Raw genomic sequence first — 25,145 nt, forward strand, 5'->3', positions numbered from 1 at the left:
GAATTTTGGACCAAAGGTTTTAATTTGGAATGGTATAGAATGGAAATTAAGGAGAATCATGGGGTACATTGAAATGATAAGCAGTGGCCATGCACACATTCATCTCACATATAGACGTGATCTAATGCCACTCCAATATAAGCTTGCCCATCCCCAGGTTTAACCATGATTTCTTCAGTGTAGTGTCAAAGGGATCACATGGGATGTCTATTACATCTTATGACTCTTTCAGAAGTTGGAAAATAAGATACAATAAAACCAATGTCTACCGGCTAAAAGCTACTAGGTCAAATTTATTTAAAAGATCAAACAATACACAGAACCAGTAATTCATAGGAAAATTCTTAACCAACAAAATAATTAAATTAAAAGTGAGTCCATAAGTGTTTAAAATACCCTTTTTATATTGTATTTGTTACTCAGTTCGATGAGTAACATAACTTCTGGATGATGCAATAATGTATGATCCTAATCCAATTTTCCAGTTCACCCATGGATTGCGGACCTTTTGCCCAAACCAAAGCTGAATAACCAGAGTCATGTAATGTCTTTCATGATATATGCTATTTCCCAAATGTAAAAAAAAAGCCTGCAAGTTTACAGGTCACAGAACTTGTCAGATGACACAGTAATGTCTTTGTGCATACAGTGCTCTTAGTGGTCACCGATCCATTAGATTAAATCCCATCTCTTCCATGTTCTGTCATTCTGCATTCATGAAAACTTCAGTTTTCCAAAAAGAAAAGCCTTTGTTTTTGAACAAAGACTTTGAGATAGTCAGGGAAAACCCCTTCAGGATAGAAATGAATCATTGACCATAGTAACCATGCCTGGCCAGTTCAGTATATTGGTTATTCCTGGAACTTTGAAGTACAATCCAAGCCACTGTGGATTGTGCATGATCTGTAAAAAGAGTTGGCTTGGGAGTTGAATGTCTTTTACTCATTTCAAGTTTTACCTTATTCTTGCTGAACAATTCAGTGAAAGATGTGAAATATTCTATATCAGTCATGGGAAGATTTTGAATTTAGAACTATGTTTAAAAGTTCTACTGATAGGTTGCTGTGCATACTGAATAAGATCAACCTTTGATATTAATATTAAAGGTTCGCCTTTCACTATTCCTAAATTTGAAGCTCCCTTGAAACTCAAAACTGAAATTTGTTTCTTTTGCTCCAATTCTTTTTAATATATTTCTTTCCTTCTTGCCAAGACCACATTAAATAATGGGCCAATAACGTATCAACAGAGATAATGGCAACACCGTTCTATAACTGGTTGATAAAAAGGTGAGTGGCTGTTTTTTTTCTTGGTAGAAACAGCACAACTCTTACTGATATTGCAGTTGTAAATCTGAAAATGCCTCAATAAAACCTAGGGTAAAACGTTGAGATATTTTTGAAATGCAATCCTAGGCTTTTACTGCACAACAGTTCCATTGCACTCTTATCTATTCATATACATCAGTGTCAACTCTAGCAATTTGATGGTTGATAAATTAATTTCGACATATATGTTTGCTTTGACTGATTTTCAGCAACCAAACATCTTCCTCTCTTGAAACAAGATTTTGAATGTATTATTTGCAGCAGAAATTAAAGACTTGCATTCACACAGATAAGACCAATGATTTCGAATGATCTCCTTCAAAAATAAGTGGGATGAAGCAGATACAAAGAAAATTAAAAAAAAAGAAACAGAAGGAATAAAGTATGAGACAGTGAGATAAGGAAAGAATTACTGAGGAGACATTAAAAAGAATACCAGGTGATAGAATAAAAGTTATAATTCATGATTTATTGTGCGAGATTAAACAGGGCTGTTGACAGAGCAAATTCTGCAATACTCACTAAAGTGGCAAAGTTCATTCATAAAAATCAAGATTTTATAAGGTTTTTATAAAATTAAGTTGATTTATTTTAATGTACCTCAGTTTGACCAGAGTCTCCTTATTTGCCACAAAAGAGCTAATAACCAGGTGTACAAAGTAAAGCATCTCTGTAGATAAAGGGGAGAAAAAGTCTCTTGTTTGTAACACAGCAGCAACTAAAAAAAACCAATTCGAACCATTAAGATATAAACTGTACAAAAATAAATAGCTTTAAAAGGAAGCTTAAAAATAACTACACTCCTTCATTGAAGGTATATAATACCTCAGGTACTCTATATATAGTGTTGGAATGCTACATCTGAATTAGTTTTAAAATCTTCCATAAAATATACACACTGTTGTATGGAACTGATATGTAACAAACTATTATAGACACACCAAAGGCAGAACCTCTTAATTATTAAATTACAGTTACTATGATTACAAGTTTGTCACCTTCGCAATGGCTGACTTGTCGAGCGTTAAGACTGAAACAGCAGCATATAAGAAAATCGTACAGTATATTAGCCTAACTTCTGAAAGGCAACGTTCTCTATCATCTGAGGTAGATAACTATCTGGCAAAACAACAAAAAGAAGATATACAGTGGTCTTTGCTGTCTTACTACTTCAAACAGGTCTACCTTGTTGACCTATTTGGATCAGTTAGTGCATTTTCTCCATTTTCCTATGGCTACACAACCCTGAAGCTAAGCAAGGTTGAGTCTGGTTAGTATGGGCTGTCAGATTGTATTTCTTATTGCAAATAAAGTAGCCATGTTTAGCACTCCTGTAGGAAGCACTCCTCAGTCACAGATTTGGGTTGTTTGGAAGAATCACATTTATCCTCTTCTGCAGTTTTGCCAGAGTATTCAACACATAAAGCAGTCCGCTTCCTTTCCCCCTTGCCACAAGTTCTTGAGCAGGAGGACCAAGCGCCCAGCTGCCAAAGTGGGCATGGCGTATCGGCACAGGGTCTGATGTCCTCTGGTTTCAATGCCCAGTTACATTCCAAGGACACTTTGCCATCATTGTCCTTGCACTCTACATTTCTCCTTTGCCAACCAGATCCACAGCTACGAGAACATTCTGACCATTCCCCAAGAGTATACTGAGAGGCGATGGATTGTTTGATGGCATTAGGGGACTTCTTGTTTGCTTTGGCTTTCTGCTTGCTAAATAACACATCTTTGGGGATGAAAAAACTGTACTTCACCCTGGGAGGCAATGTATCTATACTCATAGACAGCAACTGAATTGTCAGTGGTTCTTGCAGCTGTTTGAAACTTTGAATTCTTTCCAGAGTAGTAGAGGAGCCACTGTACTTGAGAATAGCCCCTCCAATTGGAATATCTTGTTCTACTGTTATCACTGAATAGTCTCCATTCAGAATATACTTATCATCCAGCAACTTCACAGCCAGGTAATTACCATCATGTTTAATCCCTTTGTGGCTCCGTTGTTTGATATCTATATTGGTTGCTCCAGCAGGGATGGTCACAATGTCATTATATCCATACCTAGGAAGAAAAGAAACAGTTAAATCCACAAAAGATAATGTCTGATTATAAGAAATTCATTATTTGTTATGGTGTGAAATGAGGTTTTGCCACAATTAAGGGTTTTTATAATGTGAATGAAGAATGCATTAAATGCAATCTCAGGGCTCTGAAATTGTGGCATAATTATTGGCAACAGTCTCTGAATTTTTGATGGAATCTCAACTAAATAGACTTGCGGAGATGAAGAAAGTTTCCCTTTTGTTCACTAATGTATCGATACTGGGGTGAGGTCCAATTTGCCTGAAATCCCTATCTCCCTAGAATGTCAACTGTCATCTAACTATTCTTTTATAGAAATTCAGTATTACTGCCTCGTTTTTAACACCAATAGCCTTTTTTTAATTCATTCATGGATGTAGGCATCGCTGGCTAGGCCAGCATTTATTGCCCATCCCTAATTGTCCTTGAAAAGGTGGTGGTGAGCTGCCTTCTTGAACCGCTGCAGTCCATGTGGTGTTGGTACACCCACAGTGCTGTTAAGGAAGGAGTTTCAGGATTTTGACCCAGCGTCAGTGTAAGAATGACAATATTTTTCCAAGTCAGGATTGTGAGTGGCTTGGAGGGGAACTTCCAGGTGGTGGTGTTCCTTTGTGTCTGGTGCCCTTGTCCTTTTAGATAGTAGCGGTTGTGGGTTTGGAAGGCGCTGTCTAAGGAGCCTTGATGAGTTCCTGCAGAGCATCTTGTAGATGGTATATACTGCTGCCACCTAGCATCAGTGGTAGAGAGTGTGAATGTTTGTGGATGGGGTGCCAATCAAGCGGGCTGCTTTGTCCTCGATAGTGTTGAGCTTCTTGAGTACTGTTGTAGCTGCACTCATCTAGACAAGTGAACGGTATTCCATCACACTCCTGACTTATGCCTTGTAGATGGTGAGCAGCTTTGGAGAGCCAGGAGGTGAGTTACTCATTGCAGGATTCCTAGCCTCTGACCTGGTCTTGTAGCCACAGTATTTATATGGCTGGTCCAGTTCTGTTTCTGGTCAATGGTAACCCCCCCAGGCTATTGATAATGGGGGATCCGCCTATGGTAATGCCATTGAATGCTAAGGGGCGATGGTTAGATTCCCTCTTGTTGGAGATGGTCATTGCCTGGCATTTTGTGGCATGAATGTTAGTGGCCACTTGTCAGCCCAAGCCTGGATGTTGTCCAGGTCTTGCTGCATTTGGACAAGGACTGCTTCAGCATTTGAGGAGTTGCGAATGATGCTGAACATTGTGCAATCATCAGCGAGCATGCCCATTTCTGACCTTATGATGGAAGGTCATTGATGAAGCAGCTGAAGATGGTTGGGCCTAGGACACTACCCTGAGGAACTCCTGCAGTGATGATCCGGAGCTGAAATGATTGACCTCCAACAACCACAACTATCTTTCCTTGAGCTAGGTATGATTCCAACCAGCGGAGAATTCTCCCCCCCACCGCCCCGGATTCCCATTGACGCCAGCTTTGCTAGGGGTCTTGGTACCACCCTCCGCCAAATGCTGCCTTGATGTCAAGGGCAGTCACTCTCACCTCGCCTCTGGAGTTCTGCTCTTTTGTCCATGTTTGAACCAAGGCTGTAATGAGGTCAGGAGCTGAGTGACCCTGGCGGAACCCAAACTGAGCAGGTTATTGCTAAGCAAGTGCTGCTTGATAGCACCATTGATGACCCTTTACATCACTTTACTGATGATCAAGGGTAGACTGATGGGGCAGTAATTGGCTGGGGTTGGATTTGTCCTGCTTTTTGTGTATTCATGTCTTCTTTCATTGTTTGTCCGCCTCATAATATTACCATCATCTTTGGTCAAAAGGGTGGAAATCTCCTTAAGTTTTTTCTTTCATTCTCAAAGTAACTAGCTTGTAAGTGACCAATTCATCCTTTAGAATATACCTGAGTAATGATTCAAACAAGGTACCTAATTCAGATTCCAATGTGTGAGTGCTTTAACTACTGCCTACTGCAATCAATACTAACTCATAAGTAGCTTATTACATTTGCTAAATGCTTTTTTCTCCAGCTGTAAAATCAAATCATATAACTATTTCCAAAATACTAAGCACACATCTTTCACTGTATCATATGGATTTGTTGACAGATTTTAACTTTGAAGAGTGCAGAACCTACTATAGAAATGGACATACTTGGACTTGTTCAGGGAGCCACTTATTTTCCTGCATGTTGAGCTATTCCCACCACAGACTGCACACTTGTCAAATTTCTTGCTGGATCCAATGACATGGTCACAGCCAGCTTTTACACATTGACCTTGCACACAAATCGATGTTGTATCAGGACCACATGATGTTCCATCAATCACCTGCAACACCAAGAATTGATTTAAATTAGTTTGCATTTCATCATAAAGATATTTTGATGTCCAACATTTGAAAATGTGATTAGTATAGTGGAGCATTGATATAAACCAGGATAATGGAACAAGGGGAAGGAAAGGGTGGTGCTATATTGTACCAATGTATTTGTATCCAAAAGTCTGCATGATTTTAAAATTATTTTATACATTCTGATTAAAATTTATAACAATATGCCCATGATTAATTGTGTAGGTGAGGCATATAAGAATTCCACAGGAGTCTGGAGTAGGACATCCTTATATTGGGAAGGAAATTTGTGGTGTATTCCAGTCTGACTGCAATAGCTTTCTTTCCTGAAGCACAAAAGGATGGGAATTTTACATCAGATTTTTAGTCCAGGGGTTTTGATACTTTGGATCCAGTGTCCCTTTTAATTATGAAATTAGGTTTCATGGTGCTCTATGGTGCCATTATGCTTGTTCATTTATCTTACCACACACTATTGTATTCACAGTTCTAATGGCAAGAATTTAATTGAACAAGACAACAAAATAAACCTTGATCTAATTGACTAGTCTAACAAGAAATTAGTCAGCATTGACAAAGAAGTGTTAATTTGATTATATATCTGAATTGTTTCCTTGACAAAGAGAGATAAGGGCTAGGGTATTAACATTAGCAGCCAGTGTTTTCCTGTTCTGCCTGCACAGAGCTTAAACTGCTAATTAACTACTGTAGCCAAGCTTGGGCCGTGATTCTACAGAATACTTTTTTTTCCACAGTATAATAACATTTTAAAGGCCAGAAGGAGGCCATTTGGTCTTTTGTGCTTTTGCCAGCATTCCAATTAGTCCCATTCCCCAGCCTTTGCTTATGCCACTTTTTAAAAAAATTTCAAAATATTTTCCTCACTTCCACTTTAAAAGCTAAGTTCAACTTTGCTTCCAACATGGTTTCTGTGTAAAAATAATATTTCCACTTTTCCCTCCCTTTGTTATGTTGGTATTTGTCTTAAGTTTATGCCCTCTGGCATAAATTTACTGACTCCTCATAGTAGAGCACCCCAGTTATCAGATTCATAATATCCAAACCTATGTCACTACAGTGTGAGCAAATACCTAATGCCTAAATTAAAATAGAAGACGAATGCCGGGATTTTCCAGCCCCAGTGTGATGGGTCCCATCACAGCAGATGTGGCGAGTCAGCCAAAGGTCCATTGACTTGGATGGGACTGGAAGATCTCGCTGGTGGCGGGGGGGCTGGAAAACCCCTAAAGTAATTTCATAAAAATATGTTAAATGTATCATAATATCAGAATGTAATTATTTTAGCCACTAAATCTTTTTCTGACTATTTTGCGAGATGCAATAAATTAATCCATTCAACCAAACTACCAGATTTTCAGAACTTGTCATTTTTCTCATAAAGCATCAGTGTTACCCTTCTGAAAACTGTAAAGGACCCAACATATTTTGCAGTTGGCCCATATGTAATTATTTGCGCTTTGTTACAGAGCAGAAGGATCTTTGCAGAATATGTTATTTATTTTTATGATGTCTCCAAAAAATAATTAAATGCAAATACCACAATATAGTTAAAGGCCTTAAATTGATGACATCAAAGCTTTATGGTGCCAAAACAATGATTCATAGTCGTAAAAACAAAAAACTACTGCGGATGCTGGAAATCCAAAACAAAAACAGAATTACCTGGAAAAACTCAGCAGGTCTGGCAGCATCGGTGGAGAAGAAAAGAGTCGACGTTTCGAGTCCACATGACCCTTCAACAGAACTGAGTATAGTTAGGAGAGGGGTGAAATATTTCATGTGGACTCGAAACGTCGACTCTTTTCTTCTCCACCGATGCTGCCAGACCTGCTGAGTTTTTCCAGGTAATTCTGTTTTTGATTCATAGTTGTAGTCCATCCATTGCAATAAACAAAGCACTGAGGTGCTAACAGCATGGCTATTATCCTGGACAATCTGGGCAGTATCTAAAAATAATTAAACATAAAATGTTTTAATATCCTTTAAACTCAGTGTATAGCTGAGCTGTGTTGAGGACATCCAGCGGTTTTTTTAATTTCGTCTTATTTTGCACAACGGAGAGAAATGTTTCAGTATGGGATTTGCCAACCATAGCTGGATGTTTGAATTCTCAGCAGCGAGTGATGCCAGGGTTGGAATGTCACTCTTTGCTGGTATGTACATGCCTTGTGCTTTTTAAGTTTGTGATGGGCTGTTAAAGATGCTGTAAATACCAAAAAAAAAACTTATTAAAATAAAGGAAGTAATGGTGTTAAATGATTCTCTTAGCTTACGATGGAAAGGTCCTCAGCATAATTGCTGCAGTGACTAATATTTTGTAAACTGTACTTATTTTTCTTTCACAATTAAACATGAAAATTATGGCATGATGTAAACCCCTTTAGCAGAACAGAATCCACCCGAACAGCCAACATTCACATTCACCCTTATCTTTGTGCCATCTCCCACTCATACCTCACAGTCAATGTTGCCTTTTCCTCCTCTCCATTTTTCACTCTCACAATTCTCTGCTTTCTCTCGTTGCAGAAGAGGCTGCAGACTCCTAAGGGGAAGCAGAAAACTGGAGCAGGTGAGGGGTCCTTCCAGCTGTAGCCGCCTTGATGGTCACTGGCAAGTGTGTCCATGGGTCCACTTGGAAGGAATTTTATTCCAGGAGGCTGCAGATGTCAGCAATGACCCGTCATGAAAGCCTCCTGTGACACTCAAGTTCATATATGTTGGGAGAGCTGATCGTCTGCCCATAGATCTGGTGTTGGGCCTCGGCTCCTTTGAGCTGCGTCTCTGTGTCCATTCCCTCTGTCTTGTGGAGCAGCATGGGGCTGAGGAGAAGGCAACCAGTGTTGTTGCTGCTGTTCCTGCTCCTTTTAGTCTTGCTGCTCCTCTTGTTCCTCATCAGAGGTTCAAAGTAGAGCAGCAACTCCCCTGCCACAGTGAAGGCTGGCAACAGGGAGGTGCAGTTCAAGGCAAGTGAAGTGCAAGACAAGTGGACTAACTTCCAAGGAGTTGGAAATCGCCTGTCAAGCAGTAAGAGCATTCTCTCAGAAGGGCAGTGAGCTGCAGCCTCTCACTTATGCAGGGCTGCAGCTCTTCAGTTTCACGGGTTGAAGGCTTCCCAGCCTGTCAGTTTCACTAAACAAGCATCCAGCTGTTTCTTATGTCACTAAACAAGCACTCTCTGCTGTTTGCTCATCTGGTTCCACACAGCTCTGTAAACCCGATGTGTTGGCTGTTAAAGCCAGCGAATCCTCGGTTAATTGCCTCTTCAAATATTTTAATTACTCACCGACAGCTCCAGGGGCTTGCAAACCTGCCTAGGTTAATCTGGAATTTGGGCAGGATCATGGTGAGTTCCCAACCCGATGCCAGACTTTCCTGGCCTCTAAGCGCCACTCTCTTCCTCCAACTTCTCGTACCCAAATCTGCCTCTCCGTGGCTGTTAAAATTCTGGCCCACGTCTGCAGATCATTAAGTTGGGTTTCTAGAGCACTAGTCCAATAGCATAACCACAATGCTACAGTACCTTCAATACAGATGACTTATTCTTGCAAAGAGTAATTCATTTCTTTTGGTTAAAAAAGCTGAATTGATTAACAGGCCAGCTCCAAACACAGAATGGAATAGATTATTGGGATAAATTAATATGGGATCTGACAATATAGTAAGATACCAGGATGTATCTCAAAAATACAGTGTTACTCAACCTTAAGTTATTACACTGACAGACTTGGTGAAGCCATAACTGTAAACAACTGAAACTAAAACCAAATACAGTGGATGCTAGAAATCTTAAATAAAAACAGAAAATGCTGGAAATATTGAGCTGGTCTGGCAACAACTATGGAGAAACAGATGCTGTTTGACCTGCTGAGTATTTCCAGCATTTTCTGTTTTCAGTTATAGCTGTAAATTACTGTCTATTCTAAGGAGGTACTTACTTTGGATTCAAATACTTTAAACTCACTTCTCCCTCTAGCACGGCAGAACAGTTTGCACCGATCTCTTGGGGACACGCCAGAATATTTGGGTATCCAGTTAACCGTGTTGCCAACCAAGTCTTTGTAATTCCAGCTGTTGTACTTTTCGCACTGCTCCTCTCTGAAGCTTTTTCCTATTGCAAAATAAACAGAGTCTAGAAGTTATTTTCTTTGTGTCACGTTGGGAGTGAGCCCTATCTTATTTTAAAATATTTACTTGATTTTAATGTGACTCAGTTCCAAACTGCCAAAACCGCCAGTGAGCCTTTTCAGAACAATGTAAGAGCACAAACTGTGTACCAGACAAAGCTATAATATGCTTACATTTCTGTAAGGGACAAGGTTGCAGTGAACATGCTCCCTTCAAACCCTGAAAGCAACATTTTACAAGAGAGCAAAATGCAAATTAGTTGTAGGATAATGAGGCAGCATGAGCATCCCTTACACTATTAACTCCATTCAAGCCTCTTTGCCACTGCCTTTGTGATTCACAGAGAGGACCCAACCCAATCCTTTGTGTTTGTGTAGCATGCATTTCAGACCAAGGGGTAGGGGAAGAACCTCCAAATTTGTCAATGTGATCAGGTAATAGTTATTGGAGCCGTAGGCAGCAGGAGGTACTGGAGACCTATTTAGAGAAACTTTCCATTTCACCTGCCAACTGACCTGAATGGGGCTTACACGTGAACATATCTCATTCCTCAGCACAACCCATCCATCAATTTATGAGCAGAATAAGCCAAAATATTTCAATGCTCACATTTGATCTTTGCTCCATATCTGGCTTATTTGTAAACTGTTAAAGTTAAGTGTTTATTTGTAACAAAGACTTTGGGGTCAGAACTTTAATGGGATCGGGGTCGGGATCAGAGGCAGGTGAGCACGCAATTTGGCGGTATGATTCTGCATGATTATGACTTGGAGTCATTTTCAATGAGGGTGGCTTGGGGACAGGTTGGCTGCTTGCCTACTATTGTAAATTATGGAGCCTATTAAGGTTTTGTTCCAGCTCCAATTGGAATTTTCAGTTTCCAGTGCAGACAGTCTATGTTGGCCTGGACCACATCCAGCCTAACTTGAGCAGTTGTGGGGGTCCCTCACAACGGACCCAATATGGGCCACATGTTGCAGCAGCTGGCCATCTGCTGGAGGGGTTGTCCCTGCAGGATTATGGCCAAGAAGCTGTGGCATTGTAAAAAACATAACTTCCCCACCATTGCTCATTGCTGTCTCCAAGCTCAGATCGGCAGTTCCCAACTCAGCCAGTGCGGCTACTAATCTCTGAGTGCGGGAGGTCCTCCCATTGGTACTCCAGAGTTGGGTGCCTGCCCATCATCCCTGATTGGACAACAAGCCTGCTTCCTGACCTTTAATTGGCTACAGCGCTGAAGATTGTGGTGGGGTGCCTAGAGCACACTTTGCGCAATTGGGACCTGGAACTGGCCTCAGTGCCTGGTTCCTGACCCGTGATTGAAAATTTTATATCAGAAGTTGTATTTCAGACAAACCTGGAAATGAAATGGAACTGATGAGTTATGATTGGTGAATGTGGAAGGGCATGTGACCCATTTACATTTCCGGGCTGAATATTTCATCTCCCTTGTGTAATTGCAACTATTCCATAGGTCACCACTCCATATTGACAATTCTACAATTATTCTTGAATTACCAAAATAATCCATTTACCATTATTATTCAGACAATCTTGTGTATTGCAGGAACGGTACCGTGTTCGCTGTCCTTCACAATATTTTCCACCATTTTGAGGCACTGGATCATTGCATTCTCTGAATGAAAACTGCACACCTCCACCACAAGTCCTGGAACATTCGCCCCAGGGGCTCCAAGACCCCCAGCTTCCCTGGACTACAACCTGCAAGAGAGACAAAAACTCAACACCCACTTGTCTAATAACATGTTGTAGACTTTTACTAAAATTGTGTAATTGTATTACAAAAATTACCTTGCATTCAATCCTCAATTATCTGAGAAAAAACAAGCAGCCCCAATCAAAACATTTCCAATTTTCTACCAAGGCTGTTGTTCTCATTTTTTTCTAATGCACCACTAACTTTGTCTTGCTTTCCATCAGTGCTTTTTCAAGTGAATACCCAGTATCATTTACGACGTTGCAAGCTTTGGGCTCCCTTACCCCATCAAATATACATGAAGGAAAGGGCAGTCACTGTAAGATTGCGGCTACGAAACAGAGATGCTAAGAGTTTTGCAGAGATGGGGTGAAGCAGTAGGTCCAACGTTGTCCTGAGACTTGATTTAAAATCTAGCCCAAACACTTTCCCATTTAGCACTGTGTCAGTATCAAGAACTCCTCGGCCAAGAAATATTGCTCCAATGCAAATTAAAGTTCCCTCTACTTTGGCCCAACTATAGGTCTTAACGTCAAATGAGCAGGTGTTGTAGGCATTGTGAATTTCCCCCTTGAACCAGTGGAATGTCTTTGAAGGATATGACCAACTTTGGCCGAATTGTGGATAGTTTTGTTCTGGGATAGGTTGATGCTACAGAGCTTTTGCACAGGACACTTACAGGAAGGAAAGAGAGAATGTTTTCACCCCATCAGTTTGGGCTGACTGGGTTTAAACCAAGTACCAGGTCGTTATATGAATTTACTGGTGCACCCAACATCTGTGGCTCATCTAACTACCTGCCTGTCTTTCATTTTTGCAGTTCATTGTTTCATAGCTCCAACCCTGTGTGATCTGATCAGGACACTAATATCAAATGATAATGTTTAATACCAAAATTTACAATATCTGCAATCACTTAAAAATCAGTATTCACTTTGTACGTGACACACAAGTGAGATTTCTTGAGCTTGCTATCACATTACAAAGGTCCTATGTGGACAAAAAAATTGTGGGCTGGGTAATCTTCAACTGCTGGCTGCCCATTATTTCCCTAAGAAATGAGCGGCGGACAGTTAAAAATTTAGGGGTAGGGCAGCTTGTCTACCTCTTAGTGCCCCAGACCCTCTTTACGTGATTTTCAGGCAGCCCTTCAAATGGGTTCACAGCACCCCTGCTTGTTTTGGGCTGAAGGCAGCTCAAAGATACAAAATGAAGCCTTGCGTTGTTGTAATACAGCACACTTTGTGTTATGAAAATGTCTCTGGGACCAAACAAACTACTGTTCTAAATAAATTGCGGCTGGGTTTTAAAATATTTTCTCAGTTCTTTATTCTTAACATGTAATCGTGATTTGTATATCTTTACAATCACTTGCATTAAAAGGTCAATTAAAACTTTGGGATGTTAACCTCATAGTGAAAAATAATCTCTGGAAAAGCCCACACATTTCTACACCTTACCTTTAAGCTAGTTACCTCGTCGTTGCCTATGCACACACCATCGATACAGATTTTGTTCTGCCCACATGGAGTCCCATCTCCCCACAGGAGGCTTCCGTTTTTCGTGTGACACATGGGTTGATCCTCAATCCTACACCAGAGCTGAGAACACAAATCGGAGTCTGACGTGTTTGGACAGTGTCTGTACTCCTCTCCGAAAATCTGCTGGCACTGTGCGTCCAAGTTGTATGCCTGCCCCGGCAGCTCGGTGGGCAATGGAACTGATTGAACAGGAGCATCGAGCAGACAGTCACCTGAGAAGAACACCAAGTATTTTTTTTTACACTTTGTATATTTAAAAGAAGCGTATGTATTTTTAATGAGCATTCTGCTTTGATAATATTATTTTATTTTCACATAGCTTTAGACGCATCGGGTGTTTTTTCAGGCACTTATGGTGCTCGTGACATTGTGCTGAACCTCATATGTACTGCATCAATTTTACGACTGTTTCCAAGTCTGTATTTACAAGGAACATTAGAACTGCATCAATCCCCTCATCTGCAAGTCAATTTCTTAATTAAATAGTTGATTTTAGTATGTAATTGATAGTGGCCATTGGTTAATTTCAGTCCAGAAGCTCCATGACCCTAGCTGGGGGTAGGGGGGGTTGCTGGAGCATGGATTGGGAAAGAGGAAAATATTGGAGAGAAGGAAATCACTTGGCATTCTAATAATAATTGAAAATCAATTGTCAAGGCCATTTTTACAATTAGGTAAAGGCTGTGAAATCAAATTGTAGCTCTTCCTGTTGGCATATGTCCATTTATAGATCTAGGTTCATCAAGCTAATAATCTATTCAGACTCTTGTTTCAAATATTAAAAATGATTATATTAGTCTACACCAGGAGCATGAAATGGGTTTATAATCAAATCAGTCATCAGTTTTACATTGCACATTATTTTCTTTTCCATTGAAGTCAATGGGTTGTCGATTCAAGAGAAGCTTGTTTCATGTAGCACTTGAGGGGGAAAACTGTTTCAGGTGGAATCCACCATAAGGGAAATAGTAACCTATTTATCCATTTCAGCTCCTACCTGTACTGTATTTCCAGAATTTCATTTTGGTTTCACCAATGGAAGCAGACAAATACTGAATATTATTTCAGCTTATGCAATGTGTTAATACAATCAAAAATGAACAATTTTTCTATAATGCCCAATTGATTATAAGATACTGGGGTCAGTTGAAAACTACAATTGTACTAGACAAAGTAATTTTTTTTAGAATATTCCCAATATTCTCATTCTGCCTTTATTGCAATGTTGAAGATTTGGAATAGTGTCCAAGGTATGCTGACACAAAAGGAATGTCGTTAAAAACTACTGAGAAAATAAGAAATAATATAGGAATTTTGAACTTCAACTGGTGAATTTGAACTGTAGGCACAATCCTGCAACACAGCACAAATTTGGAGACTGAAGCCTTGAAATGGTGTTATAGGATACAAGTATACAAACACTTAGGCCGGAATTTTCCAGGCCCATTGGCGTTGGGCGTCATGGCAGGGGGGGGGGGGGGGGGGGGGGGGGGAATAATATGGCGAGAAAACCAAAGATTGTTTCACGCCACCATGAAACCAGTTTGCGATCGTCCGTTCCACCTGTCAATGGTGGGCTGTGTTCCCTGCTGCCACATGTCAAGAATTTCGTTTTAATACATTTGCATCCAATTATAAGAAACATCGCCCCCACATCAGATTTACCCCCCACGTCGGCGTGACTTCAGGACAGCGTGCTTCACAACTGTGTGCACCTGACGACCTGAACTTCAAGCGGAACTCAGAGGTGAGTGCACACAAACTTTCAGTGCTTGTGAGCATCGCCCATAGGACAACAAGAAAGAGGTGCCGTGCATTCGTGGGGTTGTGGGGGGGAAGGGAGCAGGCAAGTTGCTTTTTCCCCGGCTGGCTTTCAGTGTGGTGCCAGAGCAAGGGCTCCAGTGCAGGGCAGGCCTGGGGTTTGGGGGGTGGACAGTGGCAGAGGGTGGGTGGGAGGCAAGGCAGGACAGTATGAAGGAAATACTCAAGCACAATCTTGGGGGTGGGGGGAGGGGGTGTGAAGGAAGCAGCCACACACTTGGGAGGAGCGCAGATTGCAAATGAATGTGCATTTTAGGGGGCAGCAGACCAATTGGCCGACTGGGCACGGTTTACAATCCCTTTGCGAAAGGAGGCCCTGGCGTAGTCACTGGTGGAGGCGCTCACAGCCCTTTGCAATGTCTTGATTAAGGCTTGGACCAGTGTCAATTATGGTTGAAGCTAACAGTGCAGCCTTGCAGTGTGGGTTAGGAGAATGCCTATGCCTGAGCTGAGAGCACAGCATGCAGTCCAATGGCAGAAGCTGCTGCCAATCGGTCAGGTGGGGCGGAGGTGGGTGTTGTCTTAGGCAACCAATGAGCGCACTACACACTGGCCATCCAAATGGTGACCAGCACTCTCCTGCATGCGTGAAGGGGCCTTCAGACTTAACCAAGAGAGATTCTTAGTACACCTAATGCTAACCCACGTGTCCATCTCTTTGATCCTGCTGGAGGAGAGCATCAGGGTCATGGAGCCCGGTGATTTAGTGGTATGCCTCATGGTTTACGTAGACCAGAGAAGAAGAAGAGAACGGCGGAGGCACCTGGCTCAGCAAAGGGAAGAGCACCTCCTTCACATTGAAGGGATGGCAGAGCCTGCTGCACACAAAGCTGAAGTTCCACAGCGAGCCGTCGTTCATAGGTGCCTCACGAGACTCAGGGTCAATAGGCAGCGCCCCGGTCATTCCTGCATATGACCAACAACCAGTGTCACCGAAGACTGCGCATGTGTAGGGAACTGGTTGGTCACATATGCCCCCTCCTGCAGGATTTGGCGCCACGGGGACATGGAGGGCATCCACTGCCAGTGGCCATTAAAGTGACCGCAGCACTCAATATTTAAGCCAGTGGCTCCTTCCAGGGCTCCACAGGTGACCTGTGCAGGATCTCGCAAGCCTCCACACACAATTGTATCCAAGAGGTCGCGGGCACCATCTTCGTGATGGACCAAAACTTTGTGCATTTCGCCCTGGATTAGGAAAGCCAGGAAGTAAGAGCGCTGGGAATTGGGTAGATCTCTGGCTCTACACAGGTATCCTGCCTTTGACTGCACTCACGTGGTAACAAGCAGTCAACTACATCAACCACGAGGGCTTCCACTCGCTGAATATTCAGCAGGTGTGCGACCACCACAACTGCATCCTACAGGTCTGCGCACGATTCCCAGGGAGCATCCATGATTCCTACATCCTTTGCAGGTCTTAGATCCCTGACATCTTCCAGGGTCCAGATGGGCTGCAGGGTTGGCTCCTCAGGGACAATGGCTGCCCACAGAGGACATGGCTGATGATGCCCCTGCCAGGGCCTCAGACTGTAGTAGAGCGACGGTATAACAAGGCTTATGCTGCAACATGGACTTTGGTGGAGCAAATGATAGCACATAGAAAATGAGGTTCCAGTGCCTCGACAGGTCCTTTGGAGCACTGCAATACAGTGCATAGAGAGTGTCACACACCATTGTCACTTGCTGCATGCTCTACACCCTGACACTGCAATGGGGCAGGGGCAGACCTGGCTGAGGAGGGGATGGAAGAGCTGCACGTATCCTCCAAGAGGAGGACATCAAACAGAATGACGCTGCTGAGGTCTGAGAAGTTGAGGATGCCAGCGATGAGGCCATCACACTGGCCAGACGAGGTAGGAGCACTCGGGAGGCCCTCTTAGCCGCAAGATTTGTGGAGGATGATGACGAGATGCAGTGAGGACAGTCCCTGAGGAGAATGGGAAGCTGCAGTGAGATCAAGCTGCCCCGCACTCCTCTCACCTACACACTGTTGGAGGACAACTATGGCAGCAGCGATGGTTTCAGCCCGTACAGCAGTGCAGGAGCGATGTCTGGGACCAAGGTCTCCATGGTGGCCACCAGTGTTGACCTCAGTGTGTTGATGTGCCGACGCTATCACTTCAGCCTGAAGGCGGATGGACTGTCCATCGTGCCTGGCAATCTGAGGAGTGCAGCAGACAAGGATTGGTGACCTTGCTTGCTGGTCTTCTCCCAGAACGGGGGTAGAGGACTTCACAGCAGGTCTCCACTGTTTCCACTAGGTGCCCAAGGGAGGACCTTAATGTCGGGCATTCCTCCACAAATCTGTGACCTCTCCCTTTTGTTATTTGGCAGCTTGTCCTGTATGAAGACAGATGGAGAAAGTGTACGCAGGATGCCTGCCAGGCCAGATGAGAAGGATGCCTGGCATGTGTGGGTGGTGAGTGGTACTATGGATGGGGTGATGACACGATCCGCAGGGCAGGTCAAGGAGTGTGTGAGAATGAATGGTGATGTCCCATGAATTGGCAGTGAGTGAGATCCCTGTGGATGTGTGATGGATTCGTGAATTTGTGAGTTGACAGTGATGGGAAGAGTGACTTACCCTGGCAGGATGGAGGAGATCATTTATCCTCCTTTGGCACTGGGGTGGCTGTCCTCTTCAGCAGGGCACTGGCCCTGACCACTGCTGCTACCTCCTCCCATGCTGGATTGGTGACCTTGCTTACTGGTCCACAGCGGGGGTAGAGACTTGACGGCGGGTCCAGTAGGCACCCGAAGGAGGCGTTGCTAAATTTGGGGGCAGCATGTTTCCTCCCTTTGGCATCCATGTCTTTGCAGCAGCTTCTGATCCCTTAGAGAATGCTAGCTCTGTGAAGGGACACCCTTTTAATATGGCGCCCGGATTACTGAAGGGCTGAGGTGACAGCGGGGTAGGCGAACCAGAGACTGCCTCAACAGCGATCCAGCGTGTTTCAGGGGAATGCATTATTAACGAGGTGGGACGCGCTGGGAATGGGATGATATGGCGCGAAAACTTGCCACACTGTAAAATGTCCTTTTTCCCTCCCGCTACCACGCTTTGTGCAAATCTGGGATGATTCCACCCTCAGTATGGTAATCTAAATTCCCCCCTCCACTTCTTCTTCACCTGGGCCATAAGCCAGTTTAAAATAAGTGAATTAATACTTCCAGGAAAACAGCAGAGGGAGGTATTTCAGACATAGGCACTAAGCATTTGATCACTACCACCTCACTGGGAAGGGAGTCTCTTGAGAGGGACTTGCAAACACACAAGTTATTATACCAGGAGGATATCAGGCTTGCTATTCTCTCCATCAGCTTTCGCCCTGGTTACAATGCACGAGGTATCTATCACCAGGAATGATCACCTTTGAGATCCTGCTTATCACATTGGATAAACTGCACTTACAGGATTGCAGTGCACTTCTGTGATACGATAAATTGTGGATAAAGATGCATATTTACAACTCAATTTATGAACTAAACCTTCTGTAACATGACCAACCCATTTGCATTTATTGACTGCCAAAGAAAAAACGTCTCAGCTGTTAGTGAATTCAACTTTCCACGTGCCAAGTTCTTATTTCTCCGTCCATGTGCATTGCTGTGACAATTTTATTGGCAGTCAGAAAAAATAAACTTCATTCAAATAAGGGTTTGGACTCATGGTATGTGAATCTTTTACTGACACATATTGCAATGCTAACCACGCATGCACAATGTGTGTTAAAATGGTTTAAACAGGTGGGTTTTTTGGTTACACATTGATCTATTTGTGTTAACCGTTTTGGTGCAATTTGAGAGTGAAAAATATACCAAATAAATCTTACCTCCCTCACATTTTATTTTTGTTTTTCCATTGATACAGTTTGTTTGAGTGAGCTTGTGAATAAGCTGCAAGTCAGTGCATGTTTGTGGATGGTTTTGGAATGAAAATTCATGGCATTTGAAAACTGAATCAAGATAATCCCCAATATATGTAGTCCAGTATCAGCTAACAATGTGCTGGCAGCATTAGCAAACATTTTATAACAACAGAGACATTTTACCTTGGTTACAAAATATGGAGGATTTTAACAAATAATTAGAAATCAAGGCAACCCCATGAAATTTACAGTAGTTTCCAACAATAATGTATATCTTATAAAATAGAAGTAAACTGTTCTTCAACATTAGGTATGTAGCAGGTGCATATGTTTCGAAAGCTGAGAAGACAACCACTCCATCGTATTGCAGCTGAATCACTTACCATGGCCATTGTTAAAGAACTCTGTGATATAAAATGCACTACAAGGAGACCAAGGTAGAGTTCTGTTGAGACGGATGAACAATGGAGCCATCATATGGTTTTTCCCCATCTGACCAAACAGCTTATCACATGTCTTTGAATCATCATGTGGCATACTCAATTCGTGACCTATCACAATGAGAAAACATTAACCTAGTCAAATCCAAACTGAATATAGCAAGACTATTTAATTGTTGCATTATTGCTGGCTAAATATACTGTAAGCGTGAAACCATTATAAAGTAATTATTGTTCAATTTTAGGAAACTTTAGTGACTATGGTATCATTTTTAACTATCAAACAGCACTTCTAATATGTATTGCATAACTCATTACTTGGGAATAGGTAAGAATAAGTCTTTTAAGATAGATATATTTATATATTTTAGAAATTTAGAATCATGCTACATTCCATTATATAGATATTAAGATACACAATGGAACATTAAACAGCATACTGGCTGCTGTTAGACTTCCTGTCTGAAGAACTAAACAACAGATGGAATTGTTGATCAATGACTTCAGATAAAAAGATGTAACTGATCCAAGTACAGAATTCCATTGTATCAAGTCATTTCCCATTCACCCTCATTGTATAGAATTTCAGGTCCAGAAATAATACTGAAATGTGCCATTCAAATTGAAGTGTATACATACTTTCCAAATATTTATGATTAATGTCTCATTGTGTTGATTTTTGCCAATCCTGCATATCTTCTGCACACTAAATATCTCTTGCAAAAGTCCACATTAAGCACAATGATAGTACTTGAACTTTGGTTGAAATCAGAGTAATTTACTGAGATGAGGTGTAGATATTAAAAATGGCTTTATATTCCAATTAGAACTTCATCGAAATCTTAATTCGTGCATAATGACAGCTCAAATGCTAATTGTCTGAAATCAGAATCCACTACACCTTTAATATTTGGTAGGTTTAACACTCATTTTTCACTCAATGAAGTGACAGGGAGAACCTAGTTTGACAACAAGATTAAGATATACTAGGTTTTCGCTAATTAGAGAACGAGAGGATACTTTGGTGGGAGAACTTTCAGGTTTTTATGTTACACTAACAATGTGAGACTAGTGTCCATTCACATTGATGCAAGGTAGTATTATTTGCGGCTACCTCTGCAACTGCTGGACCAGAGAAGAAATGACTTGTGCATATGTAGTTACATACATTCACCGAGCTCTAGCTGCGCCCAATCATTTGAATGTGTTTTAAAGGGCAGCGGCCCACGTTAATGTTAAAGATCGAGAATTAAATGTCAAATGTTTTCAACCTAGACCAATGAAACATTTGCAAATGTATTACATATTACTTTGCATGAATGGCAACTATAATGCAGGCGATGTGAAATTGAGGTATTGTGAGACCATCTTCCTTGAGCTGGTCACAAACTGCCAATTTAAATTCAATTTACGTCATTTCACACCTGAATTACATTATTCACTTCTGTTCCCTGCAAAGTGAAATTGCTTCATGTTGCTGCAAAATGTGCAATATAATGGGCTAATTGGAGAGCAGGAATGTGCAGAACCATTGAGTTGTAAAACAAAAAAAAAATGATATCTAGTAAAATGTTTACAGCGTTCCAGATGTCTCCAGCACCTTATGACCATGGAAGGTGGAAATGTGCCAAATTCTCTCTGGCACTTAGCCAAACCTGCTCTGGGCTAAGCAACAAATAATGTTTAGGATGTCCAACTTTCAGTGATGAAGTATAGCTATTCCTTTTTAAAATTCATCACTTTTTTGAGTTTAGTTTTTTTTAATTGCCTTTCTAATATACAAAAGAAAATAGGAAACCTGGAAAACAGGACAATTCTGAAGAGGTGAAAGTAACATTTTTGCAAGTATCCAACCCCCTAACAGTTAATAGACGGCTATCCCTGCTGTTTTCTAACAGTGGGAGTATTGTGTCTCTGTGGCAGTAATCAGGTTCCTGCTACTGTATGCTATACATTACTCATATTCCAAAGGTAAAACTAAACATTATTTTGTCTTTCACACATTTATCCTATTTACAAGGGTTTAAGCATCGAGGGCTAGATTTGGCATATTTTCTGTGCTGGGGTTGGGGAGGGGGGGAGAGGTGGGGGTGGAGGCAAGTTGAATATCTCAGGCGGTTAGCCCACCAGCTTCCTGCCCAGCCCCAGGTTGACCCCCGTAATATGTTAGGTATAAATAAATAATTAAGGTCAATTCGGCTTGCCAGCAAATCTGATTGGCCAGCAGCTCTCGAGAGATGGAATTCCTCCAACTGAAGGGAGGAAGTCCAACTCTTACCTTGTTTAGCCCCCCTGAGCGTGTTATGGCTGCGGGATGGTCGTCTTTCCAGCATATCAACTGGCGGCCGACTGTCCTTCCAAGGGGTTGGGTGGGGGGCGGGATGAATTGTGAGCAGTCTGCCCCACCCCTCCTCCCCCATCACCCCACCCTCCCAAACAGCCCCCTTAAAATGCAGCCCCTAGGTGCAGGAAGGAAATTCATTCATCACAGTGATTCAATGGTTTACTTAGTTCCTATTGTATTCTGTTTCTCTCTTCCCTACCTCACCACTCAATTTTTGCTCCAAAAGTTTAAATTAAATCAAATAATACAATCTATGATTTTTTTTTTGGTCTTGGGAGAAAACTGTCTGGAAATACTTGCACATGGCAAGTGGCAAGTGGAAAGACTAACATTTATCAACTTAAGAGATGTATAGAAATTGAAAATTTGCTGATCAAATCAGCAAATCAGATTAGACTGTACCATCTGTCAACACATCCCCTCATATTCCATCTTGCCTCTATCTCACTACCCTTTCCCACAGGCTCTTGTCGCCTGCTGCTGTACAGATACAACTGTTAGCAAAAAAAAAAATCAGACCCTTCCTCTGCAGCCACTGGTGCTTTCAAAGATTTCTTTAAGTCCAAAATGCAAAAAGAAATCTTTGTTTTCCTTCCAAATGCTTGAACCCTGGAAATCCTTCCTAGAAAATGTCTTTTTTCCCTTCTCCGATCTATGTTCCAGATGATGCTTCATATCAGAAGACACAGAATTTAAAACAATGTTTAGGATGCCAACAAATCAGTTTGTTTTCTGACTGAACCAGCTAGAGGTCTCGGGGCTCAGCAGACAACGCTCCTGTCTCTGAGCTAGAAGCTCTGCGTTCAAGTCCCATGCCAGGACTTGCTGGCCACGGAAAGAGTGTTCATAGCAGTTCAAAAGGCTGATAATCAACATTTCTCTACTATTCCCCAAGGGGAAGAAACTGTGTGTGAGGATATGAAAGAAGCTGCAAGTTAGATGGGCCAAAGATAATTATGGATGGGAAAGGCCATTCAGCTCGTAAAGAACCTAAAGTCCTTTCAAATGCAGCTGTCTAGTGGGGTCTTAGAGTGATTCCAGGAATCCTTCCTGCCTGATTCTACCTGTTTATCATTCCTTATGTTGATTATTGTATGTAAAGAACTTCCTGATACCCTTTTAAAATGTGTTTATTTTGCTAGTTTCAACCTTGTCTGAATGTCAAAGCTTAGCTTGAAGCCATGTTCTAGATTTACTTTTTCTATAACATTTACTATCTTACATATCTTTCAAGGTGCCCCTTCTCAGTCTCTTGCTTCCAAGAGCCCTGAACCATTTCAAGGCATAGAAGCTCTATGCAAAAACCGGATTCAAACGTAATGGTCCAGAGATCCACTCTGCACTATTTTTAAAGCAGGCAGACTATTTTTAATCATTACATTTATACTATCGTTTATACAGAAGTACTAAGCACTTTATATTATTAGCTTCACCTTACTGCAATCAAGCGTATGGTTCAATGTGTGACATTTCAGTGGTGTCCAGTTTAGATACTAAACCCATCACGTGCATTGTTTTACAAGATAGTCAGTAGTATTCTCCATTCTCACATCTTGAGGTGTAAAGCTCTGTTTTGCTCACTGGTGAATGAACTAAAAGCAGCAGAAAAGTAAAAAAAGAATGGCCATAAAGTCATAAAGAAAATGAAAATTATTTTTCAACTCTGTGCCCAGTCTTCTCAAATCAGGTATAGTATAGATTAAATGTAACAAATCAAGTTCCCTGCCAACTAAGTTGTTGTTCATGCCAGGATGTCCCCATGCTCCATTTCTAGTCCGGGCAAGTAAGCCAAGATCATTCAGTGTTATTTCTAGCACTACGATTGGTCCATATCCCCTAGTATTGGCTCACTGGGAAGCTTCAGGAGGTGAAGGACAGGTCATCAAAAAAATAAATAAAAAGATTGGGAGGGAATGGGTCATGGGTAGAAACACAGAAGTCTGGTGAAAATTGTCCACAGAGTGCAGAGCAATTGGATGGGAGTGGGCTGCCTAAAGACACACGCGCCTTTGAACACATTGTCATATGTCAGGGACTGCACTGTGCTGCAAATTGTGGTCTCACTGGGGTAGCGCATTGGCACTGGGCAAACATAGGTAGCCAAGTGACTGGATGGAGATTGTGAGGTACTTGAAGTGTCTATCTGAAGCCTTAAGTGTTCATGAGTAAATCATACTGTTAGGGAGGAAACTGACTGAGAAATATTTAAGGGTAAACCTGTTTTACAAATAGATACATTATGGCAATTAGATTTTTTTTTGTGCAATATATAGGCAATAAACGATCATATGGTTTCTACATGTTTGCTTCCTGAATACAACTGGGCAAAAAATAAATAAACCGTAATTAGTTAGGATGTAAATGGGGAGAAACATTCTGTGCAATAATAATAGTAGAAAAATTCCCAGCTAGTGGAGAATAAAACACCCAGATATTTTAACACTTAACGATGAGGAAGAAAATGGACACACTCATGGTCAACATCAATAGCAGACAGATTATATGCATACAACTGCATGGAATAAACATATTCCAGATACACATTTAAGGGCATTAACTATAGTTGTCACTGTACCTAGTTCATGTGCTACGGTGTAGGCTGCCTGAAGTCCATCATCTTCGATCACAGCACAGCTCCTACTTGTGTCACACATGGTCCCAGTGTCTGCCACTCCAAGGGTATTACAGCTCAGATGGCCACAGATGTCCTGTGAGGAAGAAAATGAGACAACTTCTCAGCTATTCGCACTCCAAAATGAAAACGGTCAAAAAGGGCTATGCTTGTTTGAATCAAATTGCAATGTTACGTGCAATATATTTCTAATTTTCACAACTGCCTCATTTATTTCACAAAGGCATTAAGCCAATGTTTTAATTTATGAAAAAAGGTTATGACACACTTGTGGAAAATATCACAAGACCCAAATTCTGATTTTTGCACAAGACTAGGAAATCCATCAATGGATCAAATCAAATATTTTTGCCTATATACTACCAGAAAATGACAGGAACAAATGTTTAATTTTTTAAAAAGTAACAAGCTGAACCAGCTGAAAGTACATGTAACTCATCGAGAGAGTAATAATTTAATTCTGCCTATATGGAATAAACTCCATCTCTGCTATCACACTCAGTTACGCTCTCCTCCAAATCTGTATTTTTTGTTGGTTGGCAACTAATCACAAATTCCTAGAAAAAGTAGAATCATAGAATGGTTACAGTGCAGAAGGAGGCCATTCAGCCCACAGAGTCTGTGCCAGCTCTCTGCAAGACCAACTCTGCAAGTCCCACCCCCCTACCTTTCCGCCACATTACCTAATTATCTAATTCCTTTGTAAAATCTACGATTGAATCTGACACCTCCACACGCTCACTGATTGTAGACAATCTTAGCCCCAGGACATCTTTGCTGGAATTCTTCAGGGTTGTGTCCTAGGTACAACCAGCATCAGCTGCTTCATCAATGACCTTCCCCCCATCATGAGGTCAGAAGTGGAGATGTTTTCTGATG

At 41.6% G+C, this 25,145-nt stretch overlaps 1 protein-coding gene across 1 annotated transcript in view; it reads right to left on the reverse strand.

Annotated features, from left to right (window-relative positions):
* Positions 1-1,778: 1,778 nt before the first annotated feature.
* LOC144669664 (A disintegrin and metalloproteinase with thrombospondin motifs 8-like) overlaps positions 1,779-25,145 on the reverse strand; it is a 28,923-nt gene continuing 5,556 nt past the window's right edge. Inside the window, exons 2-8 of the mRNA XM_078532181.1 lie at positions 24,210-24,342; positions 19,234-19,401; positions 13,077-13,369; positions 11,435-11,621; positions 9,710-9,882; positions 5,556-5,731; positions 1,779-3,389 (exon numbers count right to left, since the gene is read on the reverse strand). Coding sequence (XP_078388307.1) covers positions 2,651-3,389; positions 5,556-5,731; positions 9,710-9,882; positions 11,435-11,621; positions 13,077-13,369; positions 19,234-19,401; positions 24,210-24,342 — 1,869 coding nt within the window. The 3' untranslated portion in view covers positions 1,779-2,650. The remainder of the gene's footprint in view (positions 3,390-5,555; positions 5,732-9,709; positions 9,883-11,434; positions 11,622-13,076; positions 13,370-19,233; positions 19,402-24,209; positions 24,343-25,145) is intronic.

Source organism: Cetorhinus maximus, chromosome 2 (assembly GCF_964194155.1).
Source record: "Cetorhinus maximus chromosome 2, sCetMax3.hap1.1, whole genome shotgun sequence".
NCBI lineage: Eukaryota > Metazoa > Chordata > Chondrichthyes > Lamniformes > Cetorhinidae > Cetorhinus > Cetorhinus maximus.